Below are 15,048 nucleotides of genomic sequence, written 5' to 3'. Positions count from 1 at the left end.
CCTAAAGCTGTCTTAGCGCTGGGATTGTGGTCTGGAGGTCGGAGGCGCACCTTCCTAGTTTCCTTACCGGGGAGGAATTATAGATGCGGCAGGAGGAGAAGAGCCTCGCTTAACACTCAGCCATCCCGGGTCTGCGTTCATCTGGATTCACTGTCAGGGAAGCAGGCAGTGCATCGAAGGGTTAAACGACGCGCCGTGCTGCAGCTCGATTTCTCTGAATCCCACGAGTGACACATGTGCAGCGGCGCACGTTCCGTGTGTGACTCAGCAGCGGCCCCGGCTCGCTTAACCATGTAATGTCTGAAACGCATGATCTTACGTGACGGCCCTAGCAAATTTTATTTTACTGAGAGGGTGGAGGTTGAGTGGAACAGCCTCCCAGCAGAAGTGGTAGAGGGTAATACAGTGAGGGTATTAAACACGCATGGGATACAAACTGAATGCAAACTTTGCTTCTGGGCAGGAGACGGAATTATTTGTTTCCGCTCAATAACCGGTTTCAGTAATCAGAGCTGCGACTCACTTCCTGTTCTGTTACATCACTAACCGTCTTCTTTCATCATCCGGGAACCGCCATGACGGCGGCCAATCAGTACCCACTCGATGCGAAACTTTACTATTTACCGCCGTCTGCGTAAAGGGGTGGAATGGCCTCCCAGCAGAAGTGGTAGAGGGTAATACAGTGAGGGATTAAACATGCATGGGATAGGGATACGGCCCCCGTCTAGTCGCCCGTTTCTCCTGCTGTAAAGACTCAAACCTTAATCAGTCGTCGGTCTCGTCTTAGATTCAGGAGCCGTATGTCTATCCAGCCAGGAGGCTGTTCCGCTTATCTACTACCATGCATGTAAAGTAAAACTTCTTTCCATTCCATCTCAGCCTCCGACCCTCTACTTTTAGATTCTGGCCTCTTGAAACATGGATTATACATGGAAGTATATTCCCTTACACGGATTAATTGACCTTCTAATGACCTTCTACATCTTCTATTCCTTCTCGCTGAAGCCGCGCAGCTTGGAAATGGACGATAATTGATGGACGACCAGCAGGGGTGGTTTTCAGCATCCATCGTCACGATAGGCCATTAAAGGGTTAATATTGAAAGCGTCTGAGCCGATTTGTGTCTCAAAATATATCCTCGGAGCTCGCTGTACAAAATACATTCTGTCGATTGTAAGCTTATGAGCCGAGCCCTCTGTACCTAACGTATCGGGTCGCCTCAGTCCGTCAGCTCTCGTTTCATCGGAGCCCTTGGAACGTAGGGACTGTAAGAAGCGCTGCGGGAATTGTTGGCGCCATATAATTACAAGATAATAATACGAAAATGATAAAATATAATAATTATAGCAATAACTATAATAATATTACATATAAAAAAAAAATCAATATAATAATAATAATAATATAAAATATAATAATAAAATATAATAATATTACATATAAAAAAAACAATATAATAATAATATAAAATATAATAATAATAGCAATAACTATAATAATATTACATTTAATAATAATAATAAAATATAATAAATCAAATATAATAATAAAATATAATATTAATAATAAATACAATAATAATAAAATATAATAATAGCTCATAGAATGTATTCTGAGGCAGTACGGACAGTAGGATGAGGCTTCATTCGAAACGATATAAAGGACGTTCAGCGTCGCGCATGAAGAAGGTCGCTCTTTGCTGCTGAGCTCCTGTTTGTCGCATTAATTATGGAGGATTGTGGGCGATGCACCGAGAATCCATTAATAATAAATAATAACGCAATCAATTGTCTCTTACTTGGGAACTCTCAGGGTTTTTTGCCCCAATCTCAGGGTCTCGGGGCAGATTTAAGGGGTTAATGATTTCTAATGAAATGATTTCTGGTTGTTTATTCGCTGGCCCTGAAGCGCTTTCGGTAAAATGACCACCAATCGGTTCACGGCGACGGAGCCACCTGCAGAGCGCGTCCTATAAATAGCACCGTTTACAGGCCGTGCCCTTTATCAGAACACGGGCTGCACAGGACTTACCGTAAAAGAGCGGTCAGCACAAAATCCACCAATCACAAGGAGGTTATTAACCCCCCCCCATGGGTGGAAAAACAATATTAAAAAAAGAACTAAAGAGAAAAGGTAGCCTGATCCCAAGAGCTGACAATCTAGAGGAAGTGTCCTGATTAAATCGGGAAATTACAGACGTCATGCAGATGTCACCTCGATCCAATGACATCACAAACAAATATGATTCAAGTCTGATGTCACACAAGATGTGAATCTCTGAACAAGTCATAGGCTTTCAGGGGATGGTGGTAGATAAGTGGAGCAGCCGCCCAGCAGAAGTGGTAGAGGGTAATACAGTGAGGGGATTAAACATGCATGGGATAGGCATACGGCTCCTGAATTTAAGAAGGAGGCCAACGACTGAGATTTGCCAACGACTGGGGGGGGGGGGGGTACTGGTCTGGGAAAGACTCGCGCCAGAGACGTCTCCAAGGGCCGGCCGCCTGAGGTTAAGAGAAGGTCATCGGAAAAGGTCGTGGCATCGGCAGCCAAATGTGCTGCACACCTGCCACGACCTCATGCCACGACCTTCTCGGAAATGTCACTCAGTGACCCCTCGGCACCTTTCTCTGGAGCATTAATTAACTCCTTCACTGCCAGAGACGCAGCAAATACATTTCATTATTAAACCTGAAACATGAGGGTGCTTTGTAGCGATGCCAATAATAGCCGCAGCTCCAATGTGCAGCAAAACTATTATTATTATTATTATTATATTTTATTTATTATAATCAACTTTTATTTATTTATTATTTATTATTATTATTATTATATTGTATTTCTTCTTATTATTATTATTAATATTATTATCTCTTATTTATTATTATTAATATTATTTTTTATAAAGCACTAACAATTCTTGCAGATCTTATTACATTCCCTACATTTAAAGGGTCCGACAGACTAAGACGAGCTGCTATATTAGGTTAAGAGTGCTCGGCTCGCAGGCTTACAATCTAGAGGAAAAAAGTACCTTCTGATTGTCACTCGCGTTACAGTAATGACTGTATATACTGTATATATATATATATATGTGTGTAACAATTCACTAGAATTCACTAACACTTGTGCAACGACCCGTGCAGACGTTCATAGGCGCCTCCCCCGATCGCCGTGTCCCCCCAACGCCCAGCCCGCTCGCCCCTGTAATAGCCCCGTTTCTCTCCCTGTCCGGCTCGCAGGGTCAGCGGCATCCGTGCAAACAAATTTTCCAGCCGGTCAGATGTAATAATAATAATAAAACGGCATTCCCCAAATTCCTTAATAAACGGCCAGAGAACAGCGACCTGCCACGACCCGGCTGATTTAACCCTTAAAGCGATCAGTAAATTCTATTCCGGATCTCCGCTTGTATCGGGAGCGAAGAGATTCTTTGGGGTTCGGGGTCTGCGCTGTAAACGTGTTGTGATCGGAAAAGCTTTGGAAATGATTTACAGAACTCCTCTGATGTCACATAATACACGGAAATATACATGGAAGAGGCAAATTCGGGCTCTGGGTTAGCATGATAGGAGTTGTGTTCCATTACAGCAAGTTATCCCTGACTCCGTGCTGCTAAACGTCCCCCCATTCCTCCCAACCGCCCCTCTTCTACAATAAATGGAGTCTCTATTCAGAGAAGATTTTTTTTTATTGGACAAACACAGAAGATGTAGAGTTTCCATCTGTCTTTCCCTTATATATATATTTATATTCTATACATTAACCTTCAAAGGTTTGGGGTCACTTATAAATGTCCTTGTTTTTTGAAAGAAAATCAGATTTTGTCCATTAAAATAATATGAAAAAGATGCTATAAATGACTATTGTAACTGGAAACGACTGATTTTTATTGGAATAGCTTCATAGGCTTACAGAGGCCCTTTATCACTCCCATCACTCCTGTGTTCCAATGGCCCTTTATCACTCCCATCACTCCTGTGTTCCAATGGCCCTTTATCACTCCCATCACTCCTGTGTTCCAATGGCCCTTTATCACTCCCATCACTCCTGTGTTCCAGTGGCCCTTTATCACTCCCATCACTCCTGTGTTCCAATGGCACGTTGTGTTCTCTGATCCAAGTTTAAGTTTAAAAGGCTTATTGATGGTTAGAAAACCCTTTGGCAATTATGTTACAGCCAGAAATCTCCTTGTTTTTCCCCAAACCTTTGAACGGTGCCGTATATATATATACAGTATATAGTGTGTGTGTTTTTTACACTTTTACATTAGAGTTTTCAGGTTTTCTGGCTTTTATTCAAGAGTTGTTTTGATCCATGTACTTTTTCAGCTGCAAATCAAAAAAAACAAACTCAAAGTCCGCAGACACAACACAAGAAAACACGTTGAGTGCCGGCTGGGAGTGTGGATTCACCGGCTGAGTTAAAATATAAAATACCCCTGTATTCATGTCGGACATTCTCAAGCCCCCAAACTCATGTGATATACATAGAATGCATCGCTACTCAGTTACTTCCCAAAACACACACTCCCTCTTACACACTCATGCTAACACATACAGTTACACTCTCATACTAACACACACACTTACACTCTCATACTAACACACACACTTACACACTCATACTAACACACACACTCATGCTAACACACACACTTACACTCTCATACTAACACACACACTTACACACTCATACTAACACACACACTCATGCTAACACACACACTTACACACTCATGCTAACACACACACTTACACACTCATGCTAACACACACATTCTCTGTAACATACACACACAGTCACTCACCTCCTTACCTTCCGAGGGCTTCTTGCAGGCGTGTTTTCACTGTGGGGGTCACATAACATTTTATTACATGACCCCACCACGATTCCTGCCTCAGATCCATCGCAACCCGGTACGGCCCTAGATGGACGGCGTTAAGAACGGTCCCAGAACAGGCAGCCAACTGGGAAATTTCCAGGTATCCCAGTAGGCCGGTCTGGCCCCAATCTCAGGGTCTCCGGGGCAGATGCTCGGGGGTCACACAGTCTGACTCTTTCCCATTCTCCCCGCTGGGATCATATATAAGACTCCCAGTTGGTGCTTTTGCTCCCAGTATGTTATGGTTTATATCCCTGCTTGAATGCAGGTGACTCTATTAAGTGTATCCGTAAATAATGACAAGTCAAGGTGTCCACGAGGGCCGGTATTAGGGCAGTCACTACATAGAGTCTTCACGACTATTTTATGATCGTGTAATTATGTATCCATGCTGTTATTTAATCTATGCTATGGATACATTGTCACTTTATCAACGTTGGCCATAGCGGGGTCTTTCTCTAACACACTGGATGACCCCATTTTATTCAGGCATTCGGAGAATCCCTCTGTTTAACCGATCAGATGATTGGATTTGACGCGCGGCTGAACCCTTTCTCAGCCGCCAGTCTCCGCGCTTTATGGCTTGTAACGGGAATGTTAGTTTTGCTCTTTCATTGAAGGAGACAAATAACCCAAGGAAGTGATTTTAGGCTCCTCTGCGCTGCTTAGCTTGCAGTCGGCCGGGGTTTCCAGCGAGACTTGTGATGCTTTGTGTTCTTATACAGAGCCCGGGGGGATTAATACACAGTCGTCTCATCACGCGGACGGACAGCTCGGTCTCGGCCTTTGTTCCTGGGAAGCGACACGAAGAACGCATCTTGATGCCGCTCATCGTATCTATAATCCCATCACACTTAGTAAAATACATCATACATCGCATACGAATGATTATCGCGTGTAACAGAAATACCTTGACCTAAGTGTGATGAGAGTTGATATTAAGAAATCTACATAATCTATGGGTTTAATCTCCTGCGATCTGTCCAGCACTAGATATTAAAATGATTTTTGATGATGTCATCAGTACACGCTATCTGTGTCTAACACCTGTTATGATGACATCACGTGCGGAATTGCGTAATATCCCCTGCATGTCACGTGGACAGCTGCGGATCGTGGATGAGTGAAGAAGGTGAGGACGAGACGCTTGGAGATTATTCATGGCTGACCCCTAGTGGACACCGATGTCTGCAGCCGCTTCCTCCGGGGCAGTACGTGGCTCGTGTTTCTATGCACCGGGACAGCATGTCTCCAGCCGTGTTTTAGTCACGCGTGTTGTAACATAGATATGCCCCAGATTTTGCATTCAAGAGTCTGATCAGCCTGATGCAAAGTACCAGGTGCCCAACCCAGGGGCAATTGTTCCCATTGCCTTCCTGCCCTGCTCCAGGGCTGTTACCACCATTTGTTTTATTCCTACATATTTTATTAAAAACTATTATTATACAATATCTTGCTCTAATCTTTAGGGTGCAGCCATTTTCTTGGAGACCACATAAAATAGCACTTATGTAGTAGAACTCGCTTTCTATAGGTAGATTTGTGTCACATGAGACAAAAGCAAACAGAGAACCAGGCACAAGAGTCTCTATATGGTCTTATTCCTGGTTTACGGGGCATGGTTTTCATGGCATTTAACAGACATCTTAATGCTGGACTGACGTAAGACGGACTCTATGTAACTGCGTTGAAACCAGGACACGACGCTTATTGTCTAATACGCTTGTTGGCGCATGCTCTGGTGTTTAGAACTCGCGCAATCCAAGGCCAATCCCTGCCGATCCCCCCGGCAACCAGAGAGTGGGTTAGTGTTGCCATGTGATCAGAAACAACCAATGCGAGTTGTGTGACTGGTGATCGCTGTCACTGCGGTCACGTGACGGATTCCTGCCTGTGAGCGATCGCCCTGGGACCGGCCGAGCGAGGCAGGAGGTTTGGCCTTTGTCGGGCTCCGTACGCAGCTCTGAAGGAAGGAAAGAGGAAGCGGTGAGCGGGGACGCCCTGGGAGCATGGAGCCGCTTCGTGTGTGCGGGTGACCGGAGCGGTGCGTGACCAGGGGTTTCTGGGCCAGGCGGGGGTCACCGTGCCCACCGTGTATTATATTCGCAGACTCCATATTACACAATACATTACACACACACACCGGACACCGTCAGCCATGTATACCCTGCACCATGTATTGTTTAAATCCCAGAAATTCACATAAAATAGTTTTTTTAATGAAATCCAAAGATTTGTTTAATTGTCCATTCATTGCTCGTCTGGTGAGTGCCTTTCTGGGGTGTTTACCAGACATACATCATCCATACATCTGCGGGTCAGCAGCTGTGTTACCGGGTCACCGGGTTCCGGGGGCTTCGCTGTGGGTAGTAAATGTAGAGATTAAATGCCCCGTTACGCGACTCCTGTCATTGTGGGGGGCGTTTGATCCAAAAACCACGTCTGAATCGCCTGTGTTTCGAGCTGCGCTCGGATCTCAGAGTTTTCTTATTCCGTAGCGCGTTTATGCGTTTTAGTAACTGCCCAAAGTATGTTTTTACCCGATCTAGCGGGTAAAGGGTTAATACGTACAAACCTTCACGCAGGAACGTTGCCTTATTAAACCCAGATCCGTCACGATAACCTATAAAACGTTTACTCGCTCCCCGTATCCGGCTGGGCGTTCAGCGCAGCAACCGTGGGAAGTAAAAGAACAATTACAACTTTCTCCTAATAAATTAGGGCCGTGCAATATAACGCGGTAAACATTTTTTATTTATTTTTTAATTTTAAAGCTTTATTGTATTTATCCGTCTCCCACTGCCGTGTCGGATAGATATAGACGAGTCTAAACCGATCTGCAGTAATCCCCCCCTAGCATCTGGAAGGTACCTGGGTTGCCGCTTCTTATGATCTGAGTCATCAGATTATCCGCTGCCCGTCCCGGCTGTCTGCTCCTGTCCGATAAAGAGAGGGGTGCAGGCGGCGTTCCCCCCCATGGCAGGCGGCGTTCCCCCCCATGGCAGGCGGCGTTCCCCCCCATGGCAGGCGGCGTGCCCCCCTCTTGCGTGATGGGAATATTTGCCAACAACGTTTGCCTTTAATGATTTTCCTTTCTTTTTATGGTTTTTGGGAATTACCCCGAGAATCTGTGCCTATAGCATTAAATTCCATATCCATACGCCGGGTTTATCGTTACAGCGCCCACCTCCTCTGATGTCATGGCCACGTCATCCGAAGAAGTGTTACTCATCGTGAAAAAGGTGCGTCAGAAGAAGCAGGATGGGGCTCTCTACCTCATGGCGGAAAGGGTCGCCTGGGCGCCCGAAGGCAAGGACAGGTTCACCGTGAGCCACATGTACGGAGATATTAAGTGTAAGTCTCTAAAGTGCTTGTGCTTCTGACTATGATGATGTAAGAGTGATGTCAAATCTCCAGCTAATGAGGTTCGTTAAATGATCCTTTTGCCTAAAGCAGTTAACGTTTAGCAAATTTACTAAGCTTGTATCTGTCACTCACGCCCCGTGTATTTTGGGTACAGAACCAACGCTCAACTGTACTGGCATTCTTCATCATTCCTTCGCACACGCTTCTCTGTAATTCCTCATCATGTTGCCTTTTGGTCCCTTTCTCGCTTTCTGTCAATGTCTCCCTACCTTCTCTGTTGACTGCGTCCCTGTCTCGTTTAGCGCAGCTCTGTTTCTTCTTTCTTCCTCTTGATTTCTTTCTTCGTCCGCTGGTATCCGCTCCATCATCCAGGTACTTCCGCAAAAGGGCGGAGCCTCAGTGCACAGACTCTCCCCTGGTTGGAGGAACGGGTCCCTGTGGTGGCTCCGCCATTTTGTGTAAGTGCTCCAGGAGGCTAGATTATTGCAGCCAGATGGATGGAGGGTGAGTTAAGGATCACTGCGGTAGATCCGTTAACCAAACACGTGGTGAAAACGGTCGGCGTGTGATTCTTAATAACCATTTCATTCCAGGTCAGAAAATTAGCCCTGATGGCAAAGCTAAAGTCCAGCTGCAGCTCGTCCTCCACGCGGGAGAAACCACAAATTTCCATTTCTCAAACGAAAGCACAGCAATCAAAGAGCGGGACGCGGTCAAAGAGCTTCTACAGCAACTGCTCCCCAAATTTAAGAGGAAAGCCAACAAGGAGCTAGAAGAAAAAAACAGGTCAGTAACGAACGGGCAGTAGAGTTCGGGAATCGAGACGGGAGGCAGCAGCCTGGTGAATTATCTTCAAATGTACTCTCTGCTATAGAGAAGCATGTAGACCAGGGGTGTCCAACCTGCGCAGGACTACATCTCCCATGCTCCTCAGCCAGCCCCTTAGCTAAAAGAGCTGTGTGTGGTCCTGGTGCAGTTGGAGGGCCGCAGGTTGGACACCCCTGATGTAGACCTTTCTATAATGACCCGGTAAGCGGCTTCGCTTTGGTCTCTCACATTTTTCATGTGTTTTCTGAAGGATGCTGAAGGAGGATCCTGTCTTGTTCCAACTCTACAAGGACCTTGTGGTGAGTCAGGTGATCAGCGCCGAGGAGTTTTGGGCCAATCGGCTGAGCCTGAACTCGCTGGACACCTCCGTTTCCAGCAACAAACAAGAAGTGGGCATCTCGGCAGCTTTTCTGGTAAGAGATCTGATGAGACATGCCCCCCCCCCCCCTTCATTGTTATTTACTGGGTTTCGACAGCTGATAATGGAGGTATTTGTTTGCCAAAACATTGGCCGGAGTCCTGCCGTGGCATGGTGTCTCATAACCCACTGAAGGAACGCAAGAGAGCACCTGTGCCACAGAGTCTCCCATTCCCACACGAGGATTCTTCTTCGTTCATCTCTCTATAGAACCCGTGGTGGGAAGGAATGTTTCCAGAACTGTTCATTTTTCTGGATAGTATACAAATATTAACCCTTGCTGGACTTCTTTTGTGTTTTAGGCAGACGTGCGCCCTCAGTCCGATGGTTGCAACGGCTTGAGGTATAACCTGACGTCTGATATCATAGAATCCATATTCCGGACGTACCCTGCAGGTAGGACAAAGACCGGCATAACGTTGTTTCGGTTCTACCCGGTAGTTTGGCCCGGCACAGTATCCTTGGTTAAGGTTGGCCTTGAAGCCATGTCTAGTAGATATGATTGAGGGACCTTGTCAGAACCTTCTCCCCGTTAATGCTGGGCTATTGAAACCTCTCTGGACCGTGGCCATGTGATGATCCTCTCCGTCCCCTTTGCAGTGAAGTTGAAGTACGCAGAGAACGTGCCGCACAACATGACGGAGAAAGAGTTCTGGACGCGCTTTTTCCAGTCCCACTATTTTCACCGAGATCGCCTAAACACCGGAGCTAAAGACCTGTTTGCTGAGTGTGCCAAAATGGATGAGAAAGGTACGGTTCTTGCTGTCGGGGGGGTCGGTTTTGCTTGGAACCGAAGGGTTATTTATTGTCTGCTGAGCTGTAGGGCTCAAGCTCATCCTCCGCCGCGCTGTTTTGGTCCTCGTAAGGCTCCGTACAGACGCTCGGAGAGACTTTCCTTACCGTCTGGTTTGATGAGCCCGGTCCAGAATCTGCTTGGCTCATCCAAGTGACCTGTTAACCCTGCTATGGTTTTGTGACCCCCCCCCCCCATCCAAGCTCTTCGCTGACTTTTTTTTTTTCTTTGTAGGTTTGAAGTCCATCGTCTCCCAAGGAGTGAGGAACCCGATGCTCGATTTGATGTCTCTGGACGATAAGTGCTTAGATGAGGTGAGAGTGCTTTGTAGAGAAATAAGTTTGGCCTCCCGCCCCATGTTTGTTGGGTGATTATTTGCCCAAAAGCTTTGAACTTAATTAAAAAAAAAAAAAAAAGGCCTGGGGCAAATCATTGTTACCATCTGGCTTGTATTTGCACTTTCTGCACTTGTTTTATTTGGGAACACGAAGCAAACCAAGGAAGGGTCATTACCTGTTCACAAATATTCCACAAATCTCCCTTTTCAGCATTAAAACAGAAATACCTCTTTTCCGTGCTTTCTACCATTATCATCATATAATGGAAGGGTCTGATCCGCCTGCCAGTCGGACCCGCTTTCCTTTAAATACCCGCTTGCTGGATTCAGTATGTAGAATTCCCACATTGCAGTAAGGTAAATGGGCAGTGCCAGGTCCTGTGAGTGATGGGAGTTGTGTCTCGTTTTGCATCCCTCAGTAGTTCATGCCGATGATGTCTCCTCACTATATGACGCTTGCTTGTTTTCAGGGCTACGGGGTTTCGTCTTTGCCGTCGACATCAAACTTCAGATCCATAAAGGAAAACAGCAACGCTGCCATCATTAAACGCTACAATCACCACAGTGCCCGGGTGTTGGCGGCGGGACTCCGAAAAGAGTAAGAGTTCGTTTCTTGTCGCTACGGCAGCAAGACTATGTTATAAATGGTGCACCATCGTCTTATATTCGAGGTCGTCTTCTAATCAGACCTCAAATAGAGGTCTGACTACAAGACTAAGATCCAGATCCCCCGCAGCTCTGCAGGGGAACCGGATCCTCCTCTCCGGCAGCCTCTGTCGCTGCCGGCACTTCCTCTGGGACTTCTATGACTGAGCACCGACGTGACCCTCCTATGCTCATTCATAGAAGCCCCGGCACAAGTGTCGGTAGCAGCAGCTCAGGTTGTCACCGGCTGCCTCACTAGACTAGGGCTTTAAAGGGCTTTCTGGAGGCAGAGTAGCATATAGGGGTTAAAAAGAATGTCAGAAAGTCAGTGGCAAATAGGGGGGTATGAGGCATATCTAGGGGGCAGGGTGGCAAAAGGAGATAAAAACAAAAAATGCATTTTTCTCAATCATAGTTTTTATTAAATCTGAAAAAATAGTTTACACGTGAAATAATATTTATTAGTAACATTAATTTTATTTTATTATCTTTCGTAGAGAAGCACAAAATGACCAGAACAGCGAGACGAGCAGCACGGACGGGAACTCCCGCGATTCCGACTTCTTCCAACCCCCGGTCAAAAAGGTAGACTTTGGCCGCCCTTGGAACTGTCAGAAGGATAATCGCCGTAGTTATAGATTTTTGTATTCTAGTTTATTATTATTTGCATTTTACTCATCAGAATACTAAAAGGGCAGAGTAATGGCGATTGTGTGAATTTGGTGCAGTCGCCATGGAAACAAATAGGATGTTCTCGTAAATAACTTGTTCTTGATATATTTAGTGCGCAGGAACCTATGTATGTTTGGCTTCATGTCTGTTAACCCTGCTTTATTTCAGGTGAAGTTACACGAGGCCATAGAGTATGAAGATTTAGGGCACAATAACGGCGTAAAACCCATTTCTCTGAATCTTAAGAAGTCGGATAGGTAAGTCTCGGGGGGGGGGGGGGAATAAATCAGTCCGTGATGTAATCGAAGCCCAAGCATTGAGGGAGTTAAAGGGCAGTTGTCGCCATCGTAGCTTTAAGTCTAAACTAAATTCATGAATGAAACTCCGTGTAGTCCGTGCTTTTTGTTTGTCTGCCGGCGGTTACTTTAACGCTCTTTGCAGCAGGGATAGCTCGCTAATTATCATTAGAAATAACTCCTATGACGATCAGCCGACAGTCCCGAGAGAGGACATCATTTTATGCGCCAGCTGGCTGAGCGTTATGGGAGTTCTTTCTGTTTTTAGGTTGTGTTGGGGAGGAAAGACGTTGCGGCTTTTGATTACTCTTCGGAGATGTCGGGTTGGCTCGGAGGCCGCGTGATACTCGGCGCTTTACGCTCGTGTTTCCGCATCTGTCTTCCAGGTATTGCCACGGTCCGACGCCGGTTCAGTCCCAGCAATATGCAACCAGCCAGGATATTATTAATTCTCTACACGGTATTAAAATGCAAATGGAAAGCTACGTCCCAAGGCTAACTCAGGTATGGAATACTCGCTCGTGTTATCCGTCCGTACATGCGCTGTCTGACTCCCTGAGCTGGCCCTGGGGTGCGTTGCCCTGTTGGTGGCTAGCAGTGGCCAACCTATGGCTTTCCGGATATATTGTTACCGTTCATCTCTAGGCAGCCGTAAAGAGATGGTGCATGCGCTGCAATGCTTCATGGACGGAGGATCACAGGAATTGCAGTCTGCAGCAGCTGCTCTCACATATCTGATATATGATCGCTGCTGCCCTGTTCTCCTGCTGACGTGCTCCTGTGTAGCATGAAGCTTTGCAGGGTTGATGCATGATGTCTTCCTAACCGTTCCTTCCTTTTCTAACCATTTTAGGTTCTTTCTAGCAGTGCTGCCAGCAGTACGATATCAGCTCTGTCGCCTGGCGGTGCTTTGATGCAAGGGGCGACTCAGCAAGCCATAAATCGTAAGTGCTGCGGGGCGTTAATATTTTCTGAATGTTTCAGGTAAAAACACGGACGGCGTTCCCAAGCCTGGGATCCGCTACAGCTCTGCTACCAGGGGAGGGGGGCAGATTTGCAATCCCAGGAAAGGAGCACCAGTGGCATTTAATACAAGACTTACAGTACCGTTCAACAGTTTGGGGTCATCCAGCGCAGACAGGGTTAATGTTTTATATTGTAGCTGGAAACGGCTGATTTTTTTTAATGTAATCTCTTCATAGGCGTACAGAGATACTTCATCACTCCCATCACTCCTGTGTTCCAATGGCCCTTTATCACTCCCATCACTCCTGTGTTCCAGTGGCCCTTTATCACTCCCATCACTCCTGTGTTCCAATGGCACGTTGTGTTCGCTGATCCAAGTTTAAGTTTAAAAGGCTAATTGATGGTTAGAAAACCCTTTTGTAATTATGTTACAGCCAGAAATTTCCTTCTTTTCCATGAAAGCAGATGAGTGACCCCAAACTTTTGAGCCACAGTGTATGTGATGATTGGGCTTGAACGGTCGTGTGCCTTTTAACCAGCCTTTAGTGAATACACTCAGTAGCCAAACCAGTGTAAAATCCTCGCCCTGCTGTCGGTAATAAAGCTGCCGTGACGGACGCTCGGAAGGAACGGTAAACATTCTGTGTTTGTTTCAGAATTGGTGCCGAGCGACATCCAGTCTGAGCTGAAACATCTGTACGTGGCGGTGGGCGAGCTGCTTCGCCATTTCTGGTCGTGCTTCCCTGTAAATACTCCGTTCTTAGACGAAAAGGTAACGTCTTCACCCAGAAAATACCAAAGCCACCTCCCGGACCCCAATATCTGTCCCTGCGGGGGGGGCGACGAACTCTTCTCTTATTTTATATTTTTTTTTTTTTTGTTACTTTAGGTTATTAAGATGAAGAGTAACTTGGAGAGGTTCCAGGTCACTAAACTGTGTCCGTTCCAGGAGAAAGTCCGAAAGCAGTACCTGAGCACAAACGTAAGCGTCTCGAGTCCGTGTGTCGGGGAGTAACTCGGGGCGTTCGTTTTCATAATAAACTACATTATGTATTAGGCCTGTGACCTTGTAGCAGCCTCCAACCACACACCCTTACTACACTATGGTGTAGTGACAGAGTGGGAGATAAGTGGAGCAGCCACCCAGCAGAAGTGGTAGAGGGTAATACAGTGAGGGGATTTAAACATGCATGGGATAGACATACGGCTCCTGAATCTAAGACGAGACCAACGACTGATTAAGGTTTGAGTCTTTACAGCAGGAAAAACTGGCGACTAGACGGGGGCCGAATGGGGCCGACCTGCCGGAAAATGTTTGCCTTTTTTTAATTCTAATTTTATATATTTTTTATTCGTATTTTAGATAACAAGTCACTTAGAAGAAATGCTACAGACCGCCTACAACAAGTTCCACACGTGGCAGTCCAGACGCATGCTTAAAAAGACGTGAAGGCTCTCCCCGCGAGCGCTAAAAACAAGAACTTGCAAAATGCATAGATTTTTAAAAAACAAAATGTAAAAAAAAAAAAAAACTAAAAACCTGGCCGGCGGGCAAAGGGCACGGAACGTTCCCAGGAGCTACGCGGCGCTGGCGTCCGGCGCGGCCCTCGAGCCCAGCAAGCAAAAGCTGCGACAGGAGCCGAAACACAACGCAGCCCGGGGGGGCCAAGAAGAAGACGTAGAGCGTCGGGTCGGCTCGGTGCGGCCGCTCTGCAGACGTTTAAAAACAAACAAAAAAAAATGCTTTTCTGGATTTAATTGTTTGGAAAATTTTGACTCACTTTTTTTGTTGTTTTTGTTTCTTTTAAATACTTGCAGCACAGGGTATAGAACCGAAAGCTT

The 15,048-nt window shown here is 46.1% G+C and overlaps 1 protein-coding gene across 1 annotated transcript; it reads left to right on the top strand.

Moving 5' to 3' along the window:
* Positions 1-8,085: 8,085 nt before the first annotated feature.
* Positions 8,086-14,656, top strand: LOC149275711 (general transcription factor IIH subunit 1-like). The gene is made up of 14 exons (XM_089504398.1): positions 8,086-8,239; positions 8,845-9,037; positions 9,330-9,492; positions 9,800-9,893; positions 10,098-10,247; positions 10,525-10,604; positions 11,098-11,225; positions 11,770-11,857; positions 12,113-12,201; positions 12,627-12,744; positions 13,094-13,184; positions 13,863-13,978; positions 14,096-14,188; positions 14,570-14,656. The coding sequence occupies exons 1-14, from the start codon at positions 8,086-8,088 to the stop codon at positions 14,654-14,656; spliced, it is 1,644 nt and encodes a 547-aa protein (XP_089360524.1).
* Positions 14,657-15,048: the final 392 nt, after the last annotated feature.

This window comes from Sceloporus occidentalis, unplaced genomic scaffold (assembly GCF_023333645.1).
Source record: "Sceloporus occidentalis isolate IW3139 unplaced genomic scaffold, rSceOcc1.0.p SCAF_270, whole genome shotgun sequence".
In the NCBI taxonomy this organism is placed as follows: Eukaryota; Metazoa; Chordata; class Lepidosauria; order Squamata; family Phrynosomatidae; genus Sceloporus; species Sceloporus occidentalis.
Note: the sequence above shows the minus strand (reverse complement) of the source record. Positions and strands in the feature narration are given on the sequence as shown.

Bases quoted from the DNA above. Each gene is read 5' to 3' on its own strand.
- LOC149275711 (XM_089504398.1), top strand. From the start codon at position 8,086: ATGGCCACGTCATCCGAAGAAGTGTTACTCATCGTGAAAAAGGTGCGT. The intron at 9,894-10,097 runs GTAGGACAAAGA...TCCCCTTTGCAG, and splicing joins ATTCCGGACGTACCCTGCAG to TGAAGTTGAAGTACGCAGAG. The intron at 13,185-13,862 runs GTAAGTGCTGCG...TGTTTGTTTCAG, and splicing joins GACTCAGCAAGCCATAAATC to AATTGGTGCCGAGCGACATC.